At 36.2% G+C, this 12,524-nt stretch overlaps 2 protein-coding genes across 2 annotated transcripts; both read left to right on the plus strand.

Moving 5' to 3' along the window:
* Nucleotides 1-982: 982 nt before the first annotated feature.
* LOC133295466 (uncharacterized) lies at nucleotides 983-4,086 on the plus strand. The gene is made up of 5 exons (XM_061494305.1): nucleotides 983-1,103; nucleotides 1,316-1,329; nucleotides 1,454-1,929; nucleotides 2,031-2,835; nucleotides 3,889-4,086. Exons 1-5 carry the CDS (start codon nucleotides 983-985, stop codon nucleotides 4,084-4,086), a joined length of 1,614 nt encoding a protein of 537 aa, XP_061350289.1.
* A 5,328-nt stretch (nucleotides 4,087-9,414) lies between these two features.
* On the plus strand, nucleotides 9,415-12,242 carry LOC133295467 (protein DEHYDRATION-INDUCED 19 homolog 4-like). Its single transcript, XM_061494306.1, has 5 exons — nucleotides 9,415-9,718; nucleotides 9,856-9,998; nucleotides 10,630-10,707; nucleotides 10,887-11,149; nucleotides 11,866-12,242. Exons 1-5 carry the CDS (start codon nucleotides 9,643-9,645, stop codon nucleotides 11,969-11,971), a joined length of 666 nt encoding a protein of 221 aa, XP_061350290.1. The 5' UTR covers nucleotides 9,415-9,642; the 3' UTR covers nucleotides 11,972-12,242.
* Nucleotides 12,243-12,524: the final 282 nt, after the last annotated feature.

Raw genomic sequence — 12,524 nt, forward strand, 5'->3', positions numbered from 1 at the left:
AAATAGTTCACAATTGTTACAAACACCATTACTTTCAAACCAACTCTTGTTCATTCATTCTTAAAAGGAACAATTAATTGATATTCGACCCAATCCCTGTGGAGGCGATACTTTACTTACTATTATATTACTTGTGCGATCGGTACACTTGCTGATTTTTCGCAACAAGTTTTTGGCGCCGTTGCCCGGGATTGGCGTATCTTATATCAATTGTTTTTTATTTTAAGATTGGATTTTTATTTTTATTTTTAAACTTTTTGTGATATTTGGAACAAGTGCTACTAATCTCTTTTCTAAGTTGTATGCGAGGTAAAGAGCCCGAGTTTCCACTTGATTTAGAGATCACAAAAACAGAGAAGAAAAACAGAAAATTTGCTCGGAAGAAGCTTGCATTCAACGAGTTAGATATTATGTCTGAAGAAACACACATCATGGCAGGGAACAATGAAGAAGACAATCCACTCATGGACACCATCCTGACGCCACTATTTAACAGGCCCAATTCAAGTATTGTCCATCCTGAAGTGGGCAACAATAATTGGGAGCTCAAGTCTGATAATATTCTCTGGTGGAGAGAGCTCAGTTTGGTGGAGAGGATGATGAAGACCCTCATAGGTTTGTAAACCGATTCCTGATGATCTGTGACTCGACCAAGCATCTTCAAGTGTCCAATGATGCAATCCGGTTAAGGATGTTCCCTTTTGCTCTTAAAGGAAAAGCTTTGAATTGGTTGGAGAGGCAACCTGCAAGAAGTATTCCCTCATGGGAGAATTTATCAAACAAGTTCTTTGTTGAATTCTTCTCAATGGAGAGGTACAATCAAATGGTGAATGATATCACCAATTTCACTCAAGCTGAGGGTGAAACTATGTGTGCAGCCTGGAACCGCTTCAAAGATCTAATGAGGAGGTGTCCTCATTACCCCATAACCAATGGTGATCAGGTCCGGATCTTCTTCAACGGTTGTAAACCGGATCTCCGGATGGTCCTGAATGGTGCAGCAGGTGGTAGCATCAAATCGATGAGAGCAAATGAGACTCTTGCATTGATTGAAAGAATGGCTGCCAATGAAAATGAAGGGTTGTCATCTAAGCCTAAGAGAGGTATTCTTCACCTGGACAATAATGATGCAGTGCTAGCTAAAAATAAATTGTTATCACAGCAAATGGCAAATCTAACATCGAGGCTTGACAAGATGCAACTCTCTAGTGTCCAAGCCTAAGCTGCTTCAGTAGTTTGTGAGTACTGCAAGGGTGACCATGAATCCAATGACTGTTCATCTATATTATCTTCTGCCTCCCCTCAACAAGTGCAGGTGAATGGGGTATGGTATGATCAAAGATCTCCGCCACGAAACAGTCTGAGGAATCAAAATTTCCCTTCTGGAAATAGCAATTTTCAGAGGAGAGGTTAAGGAGGTGTTCTTGATTATAGTTCTAACAATTATCTACAGCCTCCACCAATTCCAGCTAAGGAACCTTCTGATTTAGAGAAGCTAGTAGGACAAATGGCCCAACATTCTAATGCGTTTATGGAAGAGACTCGGGCAAACACTAAAAACACACAAGCTTCCATCAGAAATTTGGAGAGTCAGATAGGCCAGTTGTCTAGGCAGTTGGCTGAAAGGTCTCAAGGACAGTTCCCAAGTGATACAATGGTGAATCCAAAGGAGGAATGCAAGTCCATTGTGACAAGGAGTGGAATTGTGATCACTCCTCAAGAAAAGTCGGAATCAGTTCAGCCAAAGAAAGTTGATGAGCCAACACCTGTGCTGGAGCATGAAAAAGAAGAACCTACAAGGAAAGACAAAGAAGAAGCAAAGGAGAAAGCTGTGGAAGCTCCAAAGAAACTGATGGATTATTCTCGTTTTGAGAAACCTCCTTATCCCATGAAGCTCAAACAACAGGCACATAAGCAACAATATGCCAGGTTCTTAGAAATGTTTAAAAAGCTGCAAATAATATTCCTTTTGCTGAGGCTTTAGCTAACATGCCTAATTATGCTAAATTCATGAAAGATTTATTGTCTAGAAAGTATAAGTTGCAGGATTGCGAGACAGTAGCACTTACTGAAGAGTGCAGTGTCATCATACAGAAGAAGTTCCCACCAAAGCTTCAAGATCCTGGGAGTTTCAACATCCCGATTGCGGTAGGTAACACTAATATTGGTCGGGCACTATGTGATCTTGGAGCAAGTATCAACTTGATGCCATTGTCAATATGCAACTCATTAGGAATTACTGAGTTGAAGCCAACCATGGTCTCTCTTCAGCTTGCTGACCGTTCTTTGAGGAGACCTAATGGAATCATAGAAGATGTTCTTGTTAAAGTTGACAAGTTCATTTTCCCGGCTGATTTCATCGTGCTAGACATGGAGGAAGAGGGTGAAATGCCCCTTCTGTTGGGTAGACCGTTCTTGGCCACAGCTCGAGCTATGATTGATGTAGAACAAGGAAAGCTCGAGTTGAGGATGAATGATAAGAAAATCACTATCAATGTTTTCGATGCTATGAAGAACTCATCTGACCACAGTGATTGCTTCAGACTTGATGTGGTTGAGGAAGCAGTCAAAGAGGTGGTTATGGAAGAGAAAAGTGAGCTTCAAGAGCTTGAAGAAGAGTTGAAGGCTCTAGATGAAGCTGCTCCAGAAGAAGAGCGAGAAATTGTCTTTGAGGTACTAGAAAAGAAAGAAGATGACTCAGCTACATTAGTACCAAAGGTGGAATTAGAAGAGTTGCCTGAAACTCTTAAGTATGCTTTCTTTGGAGACGAAGAACAATATCCTGTTATCATCAATAAGGAAGTCCATCAGCAGCATAAAGAAAGCAAGCCAAAGGTTAAGATGGAAAAGCCCAAGAGTAAAGAAAAGCATGTGAAGACTAAGTTCAAAGTTCCTGAGAACCCTCATCCTTATCCACATGCATATGATCATAAAAGGAAACAATACTGGATCAAGAAGATTGGGTCATCAATGGTAGCATGCTTCCAACCACCATAAATAAAGAGGTACGTCAGGCTCGTGACGTTAAACAAGCGCTTCTTAGGAGGCAACCCAAGAGTATTGAGTCTTTTATTTTATCTTTTGTTATTTGTTATTTTGATTATGTTTTTACATTTCCATTTTGTGTTGCCACAATTGAGATATTATGATGTTTAGTTTCCTTCCCATTATGATGAATTGATGCTTTAACCCGTGTGAGTGTGTACATGCGCATAAATTCTTATTCTTCCACTAGTTTAGTTTTATTGCTGAGAACAATAATTTTCTAAATCTGGAAATTGGCACCCCACACGTGGCACAGAGGAACCAGACTGAAACACCTCTAACAGAATGTTTTCTGAATCATCAGGGGAGATATCTGAACCCTTTTGTCTCAATTTGCTGTTTTTATTTTGTTTTTGTTTTGTGTGACAAAAGAAGAAGCTCTTTGAATAACATGCGCTCTTTGAATAACATGCCTGAATTTCCATTTGCTACTCATGCAATAAGATGATTAAATCTTAAAGAGCATATAAGATACTGTGTGAGAAGTCATAATGGATAAATGTTTTGAGAAATGCATTGAAGTATAAGAGTTGTTATTGCTTGTTTGATTGAATTCTTTGTTGAGAGTTACAGTTGATATGTGATGATAATGGAATTTAGATTCTAGTTTGATTGCCCAGCCGTGAGGTTTGAGCCTATACAGTATTTTTTTTTTAGAGAGGCCTCACTGTGATAATACTCTAGAACTTGATCTGTTTCTCTGTAATACATGCATGATCTGAAATGATAAAGGCAATTCTTTCTTGATAACTCATTGGCCAAATAACTGAACCGAAAATTATTATTCCATTTCTAGCCCATTTGAGCTTTAGCCTGTTGTTTCCTGTTGAATTTAACCTTAAGAATCGTAGCTTATTTTCCTATCCACACACCTTTGATGAGATTGAAGCACTGCTTATAGATATTCAAGGAAACTTTTACCGAAATAAAGTGATAGTGAAAGCAAAAGCTGAGACCAAAGAGAAAAGAAACAAAATGAAAAGTTGCAAAGCAACAGCAAAACATGAAAAGGTTAAGATGAAAGAGGAAAAGGATGAATAGAAAGGAAAAGACTAAGTGAAATTGTGTCTGAGTATGAACAACTGAAAATAAATAGTTGTGTTTCAATCTCATATACAGTAAAAAGTAGCCACTTTCCCAAATATTCCTACCTTAGCCTAAGCCAAGTTACAATCCTGTAAAGACCTTTGGATCTAATTGTGCATGTTTTACATGTTCCTTATCTTTAGGAACTTGAGAATAGGATCAAGCTTATGGTAGTCTTATTGCACTGATGAATTGAGAGTTAAATCCAATACACAAGAGTGACAAGTGCAATGATTATCCTGGTAAGAAGTGATCAAACTAGATTCTAATTCCTTACACCAAAAGTGATTCCTGAAAAATTCTCAACTTGGAATTCACTCATGCATAGCATTATAACTCTAAATCTCTTCAATGTAGAAAATTGCATTAGTGACATAAATTCTTCTCACAGAGTTAATCCTTGTTGCCTGATGTTTGATCTTATTTATTGCTGGGGATAACAACATCTAAATCTGGAAATTGTTTGATATGCGTTTAACATATGGTGATTCCTAAGTAAAAGAAGCAAAGAATTAATCATAAATGTGTGAAAATAAGCTCATAAATACAAGAAATATTGATTATTCCTTCTCAATCATTCTCTCACTCAATTTATGCATTTTGATAGCAGGAAACACCAAAAAGAAGTGAAAGAGAGAAGTTGAAATGGCACTGATCGCGCGGGCGTCATGAATGCAGTCCTTGAATTGTGGAGTCGCGAATTTGGAACTGATCACGCGGGCGTCATGAATGCATTCCTTGATTGGTGGAATTATGAGAAAAATGGAAATTTAATCAGAATTAATTAGAGGATTATGACCTGATTGATTGGTGGAATTATGAGGAAAATGGAAATTTAATCAGAATCAATTCAAGGATTATGACCTGATTGAGTTGCTGGCTATATAAAGGAAGCAGAAACTCTAAAAGAAAATCATCTTTTGGCAAGGAGAAATTGGAGAGGAAGCTCTCGGTGACTGAAGATTCAAGATTTCTTCTTCTTCTTCCGGTTTTACATTTTCATGAACTCTTTCTCATTATTTAAATTGTCAAACATGAATATGTCTGGCTAGTCTTTTATTATTGTGGTAAGGGTCACAACCCTTGATGTGAACCCCTTGTAGTTTGGTTAATTTTTATATTTAATTATTTCAATTGCATTTATTTTACCTTGTTCTTCATCTTCTAATTCTTCATCTTCTAATTCTTCTAGAACTGATCACTCTATTAGGATTGCGAGGGTTAGGGTTTTCAATAAGAATATTGGGATTCTAATTCCTGACAAAGGGTAAAATAACAGTTCATGTATGCACTAGGGATAGGCTACATGAACTGCAAACGTGGAAAATTCACTGGGTTAAAGGATTAACTTGAAAAAGAATTTCTAAGGGATTAGGATTCTAATAGGGTTAATAAAGTTAAGATCACTAAGAGATTAGGGCTTAACTAATTAATTATTAGATGGTGAATTGTTTGATCAATTGGGTAATTAAATATAAACATTAATCAATATTACAAGGTGGGGATCGAAAAGGTGTTGGAGTCCTTTACTGCAATAGCTTTTCACAATATTTTTCTCAAAAACCTTTTATTTTAAATTCTTCAAATTTCTCTCTGAATTGTTCATAAAGTATTGAATAGTTCACAATTGTTACAAACACCATTACTTTCAAACCAACTCTTGTTCATCCATTCTTAAAAGGAACAATTAATTGATATTCGACCCAATTCCTGTGGAGACGATACTTTACTTACTATTATATTACTTGTGCGATCGGTACACTTGCCGATTTTTCGCAACAGTTGGCAAGGCATAAAAAGTCGCAACCTCTTTTTGCTGTTGTATGTGTTTCAAATATCTTGATGGTTTCTATCGGAGGTTCATTGATAGATTCTAAACGCCTGTAGCAAGGGAACACTATTAAAAGTATTTAAAAGAAACAAGTAATGGAATCTCTAAAAGTTGCCAAGTATAAAGGGAAAGGGCAAGCTCTAGTGGACAAAGCTCCCTGATTTTATCAGGTTAGGAACGAGGGTCGATTGTATGCGTCCTTACTCTCACATTTTTAGAAAGAAGTTGTTTCCTAGATTCCAACTTGTGATCTCTTGTTACAAAAGAGGAACTTTACCAATATTCCAAGGCTCACCCTCTAAAATCTGCCAAGTATATAAGAAAAAAAATTGCATCTGGTAAATTGTCTATATCTTGAAGCAATTATTCAAGATAAAATTATGTGCACTTCTATTTACAAGCTACCTTTTACCAAGGAACTGTATTTTCAAAACATAAACAGAAAATTAATTCTGAGAAAATTAAAAGAACAACAAAGCCATATGAAGAGTGGAAATAAATTCATGTAGAATAATACGTGACTCGAAGACAAGAAAGGGCCAATACGGCTTCCAAGTTCCAAGAATTGGGAGGCTAAAGTTATGTTTGAACATAAGGCCTGACAATCGTAGTTGAATAAAAATAATGAATAAGCTTTCTGCAGTCTCAAAACATATTTTGGAACAATCTACTGACTAAGCATAAACGGAACTTAAATTATTCAGTAACCTACTACATCCTTCTTTTCTTCCCCCAAAACCAAGAGCCTATATCTACCATAAGAAATATAAGAGTAAGACTGAACAAAAAAAAGGGGTAAAGTTTCAATAAATTAGTGCCGTGAGATGTTATTTTACAACAGAATTACCAACACATTTTTTCTGACGTTAGAATCATCAGAAGACCCACTAGCAGCAGAAATCCTTTTTAGCCTCATTTCAGACTTTCTTAGAATAGTTGTAATCTCTCAGGTGGGGTTTAAATTAGATGTTCATCTTCTTTGCCGTCCCCAAAGGAGGGCAATAAATAAAGCCTTCACACGAGCTTTGACTAGCTCAGACATTTTGTCCGAGCTTGTTGTATATTTGTACCAATTTCTTCGAAATCATCCATCTAAGGTGGTGGCAAACCTACACTAAATGCATCTCTAACACAACAAGGCACAATATAAGATGTTTAGACAGATGATAGAGCTCACAATTTTAGAGGATAACTTCTATAGTGTTCAAACTTGGACTAAATGACTAATGGCTTAAGACTTAAGTCAGGCAGAACGACAAATGAACTATATAAAGCAGTACCTTGAAGCATATTGAATGATTAACGGGTGGATGAGGAACTTTTTATTGCAATTGTGCCTTCAATATGATGTAATAGCCATGATTGGAAGTAGAATCTCATAAATAATATGATGTATTTTGTTGAGTAATGTGAGTAGTATACTTGTTGGAAGGGGATGTTGTTAATGTTAAGTTAAATTTTCCCTCTAAATTGGAATATGGAAAAAGTATGTAGATGATTCAACATGCAAAAACGTGCTTATTGATTTGGAATGAAGTGGAATCCCATGATGTTATGCATATGGTGTGTTTTGTTGGGAAGGAGAACTATAGTTGTTAAGGTAATTTGTCTTTAAGATAGAAAATGGAAATTTGAGGTAGATAATTCATAATGTAACTTTGTGTCAGTTGTTATGAAATACATGGTGGAATTTTAGGAGGTCCATGCTTACCTCGTGCTTTGTTTGACACTTGAATTGAACTAAAAATGACATGCCTTTTATGTGTTTGCTTGTGCCAAATTGAGAGCATTGCATGTGCTAAATCTGGGTGTGGTGAAGATGAGTTATGTGGTATGAGATTAGTTAAACCACTGTTATGTGCAGGGGTAAATTCTTCAGTGAATAATACCATTCTGTTTTCTGAGGGGATGTTCTTCTATGGTTGAATTACTCTATCTTTCTTTTCAGGACCTAGTACTATGGCCCCCAAAAAGCACGGTAAGACAACCACAAGAAGCTCCAATGCTTCTGCAATTGATACCAACCTCTTCCAAACAGCCGAACATGCTGAGAGATACAAAAACCGCATAGTTTCTCCACCAAAAATCACCTCTTCGATCGGGGAACGCATTAGATATTTACCTAAACCGGTAAGGTGATGCGGAAGAAAAGCCTAGTTCGAGAAAGGAACAATTCTTCTATACTTCTCTTACAAACACTTCAATTCAATAGACAACCTATTCCTCCCACTACGATGGCTATGGATTCTTCACTGCTGCTTCCATTTCATTCTCTCCTCAAATCTGAAGCCAATCAACAACCAAGTTTTGCTTACCATGATGTAACAACCACCTCGTAAACTTTTACCCCTAGTAGTACTTGCGGAAACAACCGGGAAGCCCTTCTTTTGAATATCAAATATTTTGGCAAAGAAATTGATTACTGCTTCTACAATTTCTCCTATGGCCAAGACTCTTAACAAAATTAACGCAAATAAGGCTCTGTAGAGGAGATCTTAAGCTAGATGACTGTGCCTGGAAAACTTTGCTGGCCTTCTCCCAAAGTGAAGCTCAGCACACAGTACAGAAATTACATGTTATCAACAACCCTTGTGCTCAACAACCAAACTATATCTTGAGTTGCACCCTAATAAAAACAAAAAGGGACTGTGAAAGCTTAGTTGGTGTAACTGCTTAGATAGTGGAAGGATATCGGTTCGAACCCCACCAATATCAGCATTAAGATAGGCATAAAATCTTAATTTCTGACCTATTGCGCACTCGAATTAGTCCTATAGCTGGTTCAAAAACAAGTTCAAGACCCTCGTAAGGTGAAAAATGCAAATTCAAAATTTGGAAATGCATATGTTAGGAGGGGAAGTCCTTAACTACTTTCAACTCCGAATTAGTCCTAAAGGATGAACCGATTAGTAGAAATCCTAAAAAAAAAAAGGTTTGTTGTTTACTAGTTTTTTTACAAAGGTGTCAAAATTTGATAAAGTCAAGAATGTATTTCTATTGTATAATACATTGATATAAAAGGAAAACAACATTGAAGGGGAATAATTCCATATTCCCTTGAAAAATATAAAAAAGAAGAGTGCCACACTCTTCCTTTTTATATCGATCATTGAAAAATGAAAATTCGATCTCCCGGTAATGTATTGAAAGTTGACAATTGAAACTTTTTTGGTACCAAAAAACAAAATTGTAAACACAACTCAACACATTGTGAGTCATTGAGTCCACAACTACATGTCCTACATTTTTTTTTTCAACTGCAGACGATTCCTATTGATGGGCCTTTGCTTTTGGGCCAAAATGTGGTTGCTCAATTGTGCATGATGGTACTTGTTGGTGGCATTTATGAAAATAAGACGTTCTGTTAGAGGGGATATGGTAAATGCAGAAGAACAAGAATTCGTGTTGGCTAAGAAACAAGGATCCACAGACCACAACCATGCATAGATACCATCCGAAATTTCTTGCCTCTTTCCTTTCCTCCTTTCACTTCCTCAGTTCCTTGTTCCTTGTTCCTCTTACCCTCTTTTCTCACTCGTGCTAAATAGTATAATACTATACACACTTACACAACCACGACCAACATCATAGAAGAAAGAGAAGAGAGTGCAAAACAGGAAGGAAACAACTTTGTACTTGTTATAGCTGAAAAACACACATATATTGTATAATATAATTCAATGGAAGACGAGGCTTTCAGCTTTGGCTTCTCAAATGCTTCAACAAGTTACCAATCGAGGGTCAAGTCCCACTTCGGTGATACCTTTGTTCTCGTTTTCTGTGTTTTTGTTTTTTTGGTCACGTGTTAAAAGAAAAAAGAAAAAAAATTCTTTTCTTTTCTGGGTCTTGTCTTAGCTAAATGTTTCACTCTTTTCGTTTGGTTGTTTAAGCAGAGCTCTGCATCGATTTTGATGATGTCGATGGAGATGATGAGTTAAAAACGGGTTATCCATGCCCGTTCTGTGCAGAGGATTTTGATCTGTTGGAGCTGTGGTGTCATATTGACTTGGAGCATCAAAATGAAGCCAAGTCCGGGGTATTTCTCTCCCACTTGATTAGCTTTCATTGTGTAGCTATATTTCTCTCTTTTTATTTTATGTTAGCACATCCATTAGACTTAGAGGGTCTACTCTTTTCCCAGTACCATTTTCTCCATTCCCAGGAACTTGAGACTTTTGATTAAGGGAAATAAGCTCCTTACCATTGTTGGTTGATCCCAACTGTTTTAAATTTATTTCTTGACTAATATTTTGTTTGCCGTCTACATGTGGGATATTTGGTGGTTTCACCAAACGGAAAAAAAATAAAATGTTTGTCCTTATGATTGACCACTCATGTAGTTCTATGAAGTTATGATTTTCTTTTTGGATTTTTTTTCTATATTTACTTGCATCTATGAGTAAGCCCTGAAAAAGGACTCAATAATAAAATGATGTGGTGCCTTTCAATATCTTGGCTTGTGGAACCTCAAGCGGTCACTCTGATATGAATCTAATTAGCCATCTACCTAAGACTGGTAAGGAATGAGGGACAAGTTGATATTGTTACTAATGTTGATCGACTGTGACTAAGTGCTATTTAAGCTGTTGTTAATCATCTTCTCATTTGGTGTGTTATCTATACTTGTTGAATTACATTCACTTATGTAATTTTACTTGTATTTGCAGATTTGTCCTGTTTGTGCTTTGCGGGTGGGGATGTATATTGTTGAGCACATGACAGCAAAACACGGAAACATATTTAAGATATCCTTTCTGAGCTGGTTGATTGAAATGCTTTTATTTGTTCAAAATAAATACTCGTATTTCTTTTCCTCATTTCCCTTTTTATGAAAGTTATTAGCCGTTCTTTCTTTTTTCTTACCGTTCTTGTTCTTCTTTGTCCTCCTTTGAGTTTTGCTACTAATTCCTTGACTGAAGATTACAGCCATCACAAATCAAGACGCTGCAAGTTTGAGTCCTATCCAACTCTTTCCGAAAAGGATCTACAGGATGGATGCTGGCAATCTTTTCCTGCTGGTTCATCTCATGTGATTTCTTCCTCCAAGACAACACGTGATCCATTTCTGTCATTTTTATATAGTGCAGCTTCTGCTGATGAACGTGAAAATGTGCAGCCGGATTCTTCAAGTGAAATTAGCTTAGAAGAAATACACTCAGATGAAGCAGATGATAGTGCGTTAGAAAGGTATAATGAATTATCACTCTGTCAACTTTGTGTTATACCACATTCCTCACGTATTATCAATAGTCAACTAACCACTTAGGAACAAAATATTCATCTCCATGCATGTATGTTGCTTAATTATCGGTTTTGCTTTTTTGAAAGCAAAATTGGTTTTGAGATCAACAAGTGATTATTAAGTGATTGATAATATACCAAAACCTTGACTTTCAAAGACCACCTATCACATTGTGAAGCAGTAATCTAGACAAATTGGAAACGGGCACTTCACCTGAAATCATAAAAGGTCCTCTAATACAGTAAGATGTGATTATTTCTATAGATTGTTAAAGTAATTAATACAGTTAACTGTGTAGCTTTCACAGTAGTGATGATGATAATATACTGATGAGGAAAGAATTGAAGGGTATTCTTCTGGATGCTGAGCTCCATCTAGTATATGTCAGGCAAATGATAATTTGAGCCAAAGCAAACTTAGCTGTATATGCTAGTCCCAACAAAATATTTGGGGGTTTCAAGGTTCTTTTTCCATTGTTTGTTTCTTCAAATTTGAAGAGGGGGGCAAATGAAAGAAGAGGGATTTTAATGTGAACTTCAGTATCTTCCTGTTTATTGGATGTCCTGTTTAATGTCAACATATTTTTTTCTTAAGATACTTAATTTACAGAACTACATTTATCTTTTTTTTGGATGTGTCCTAATATTTCTAATGATTGCAGAGATGTCCAGCCATGTTTATCTAACAAAGATCAAATAGAGAGCGCTCGGCGTAGTGAATTTGTACGGGGACTTTTTATGTCTACTATCCTTGATCCTGATTTCTGAATGAGACAATTGCCAACATTGATTGTTATTTTCAAATTTATTGAAAGGAAAGGAATTGGAGACAAAAAGATGGTAGATTAATCTCGAAAATGATCCTATGATTAATATTTCTGTCGTACACAGTGTGATGCCTGTTGTATAGAGTCACAGAGAGCTATGTAACCTATGTTAGATGTAGGAGTTAAATGTAGTGTATATCTTAATGCAACGAAAATATTTGTTCAAAACAACTTACATATATAGTGTTTCACTTGACTAATGGATGAAAAAAAAGGAGTAAATTCATATACATTTCTGTCATATTGTTGTTTAAATCTTCGCTGCAGGTTTTGTTCCAAAGTGGATTTTGAATTCAAACCTTTTACAACATATAATTTTATTAGTTTTTTCTGTGTAGGCATTGTGTTATATAAGTTTAGGGTTATATTTATTTTATGTTGTAGGAAAATGATTATCTAATGTTATAGAAATAAAATTATAAGTGGGATCTACACATAAGAGGAAAGAGAAAAAATAGATGTGGGATTCACTTTCACTTTGTGTGTGTAGTAAA

Source organism: Gastrolobium bilobum, unplaced genomic scaffold (genome assembly GCF_033153095.1).
Source record: "Gastrolobium bilobum isolate Gb01-03AN ecotype WA unplaced genomic scaffold, APGP_CSIRO_Gbil_v1 utg40918, whole genome shotgun sequence".
In the NCBI taxonomy this organism is placed as follows: Eukaryota; Viridiplantae; Streptophyta; class Magnoliopsida; order Fabales; family Fabaceae; genus Gastrolobium; species Gastrolobium bilobum.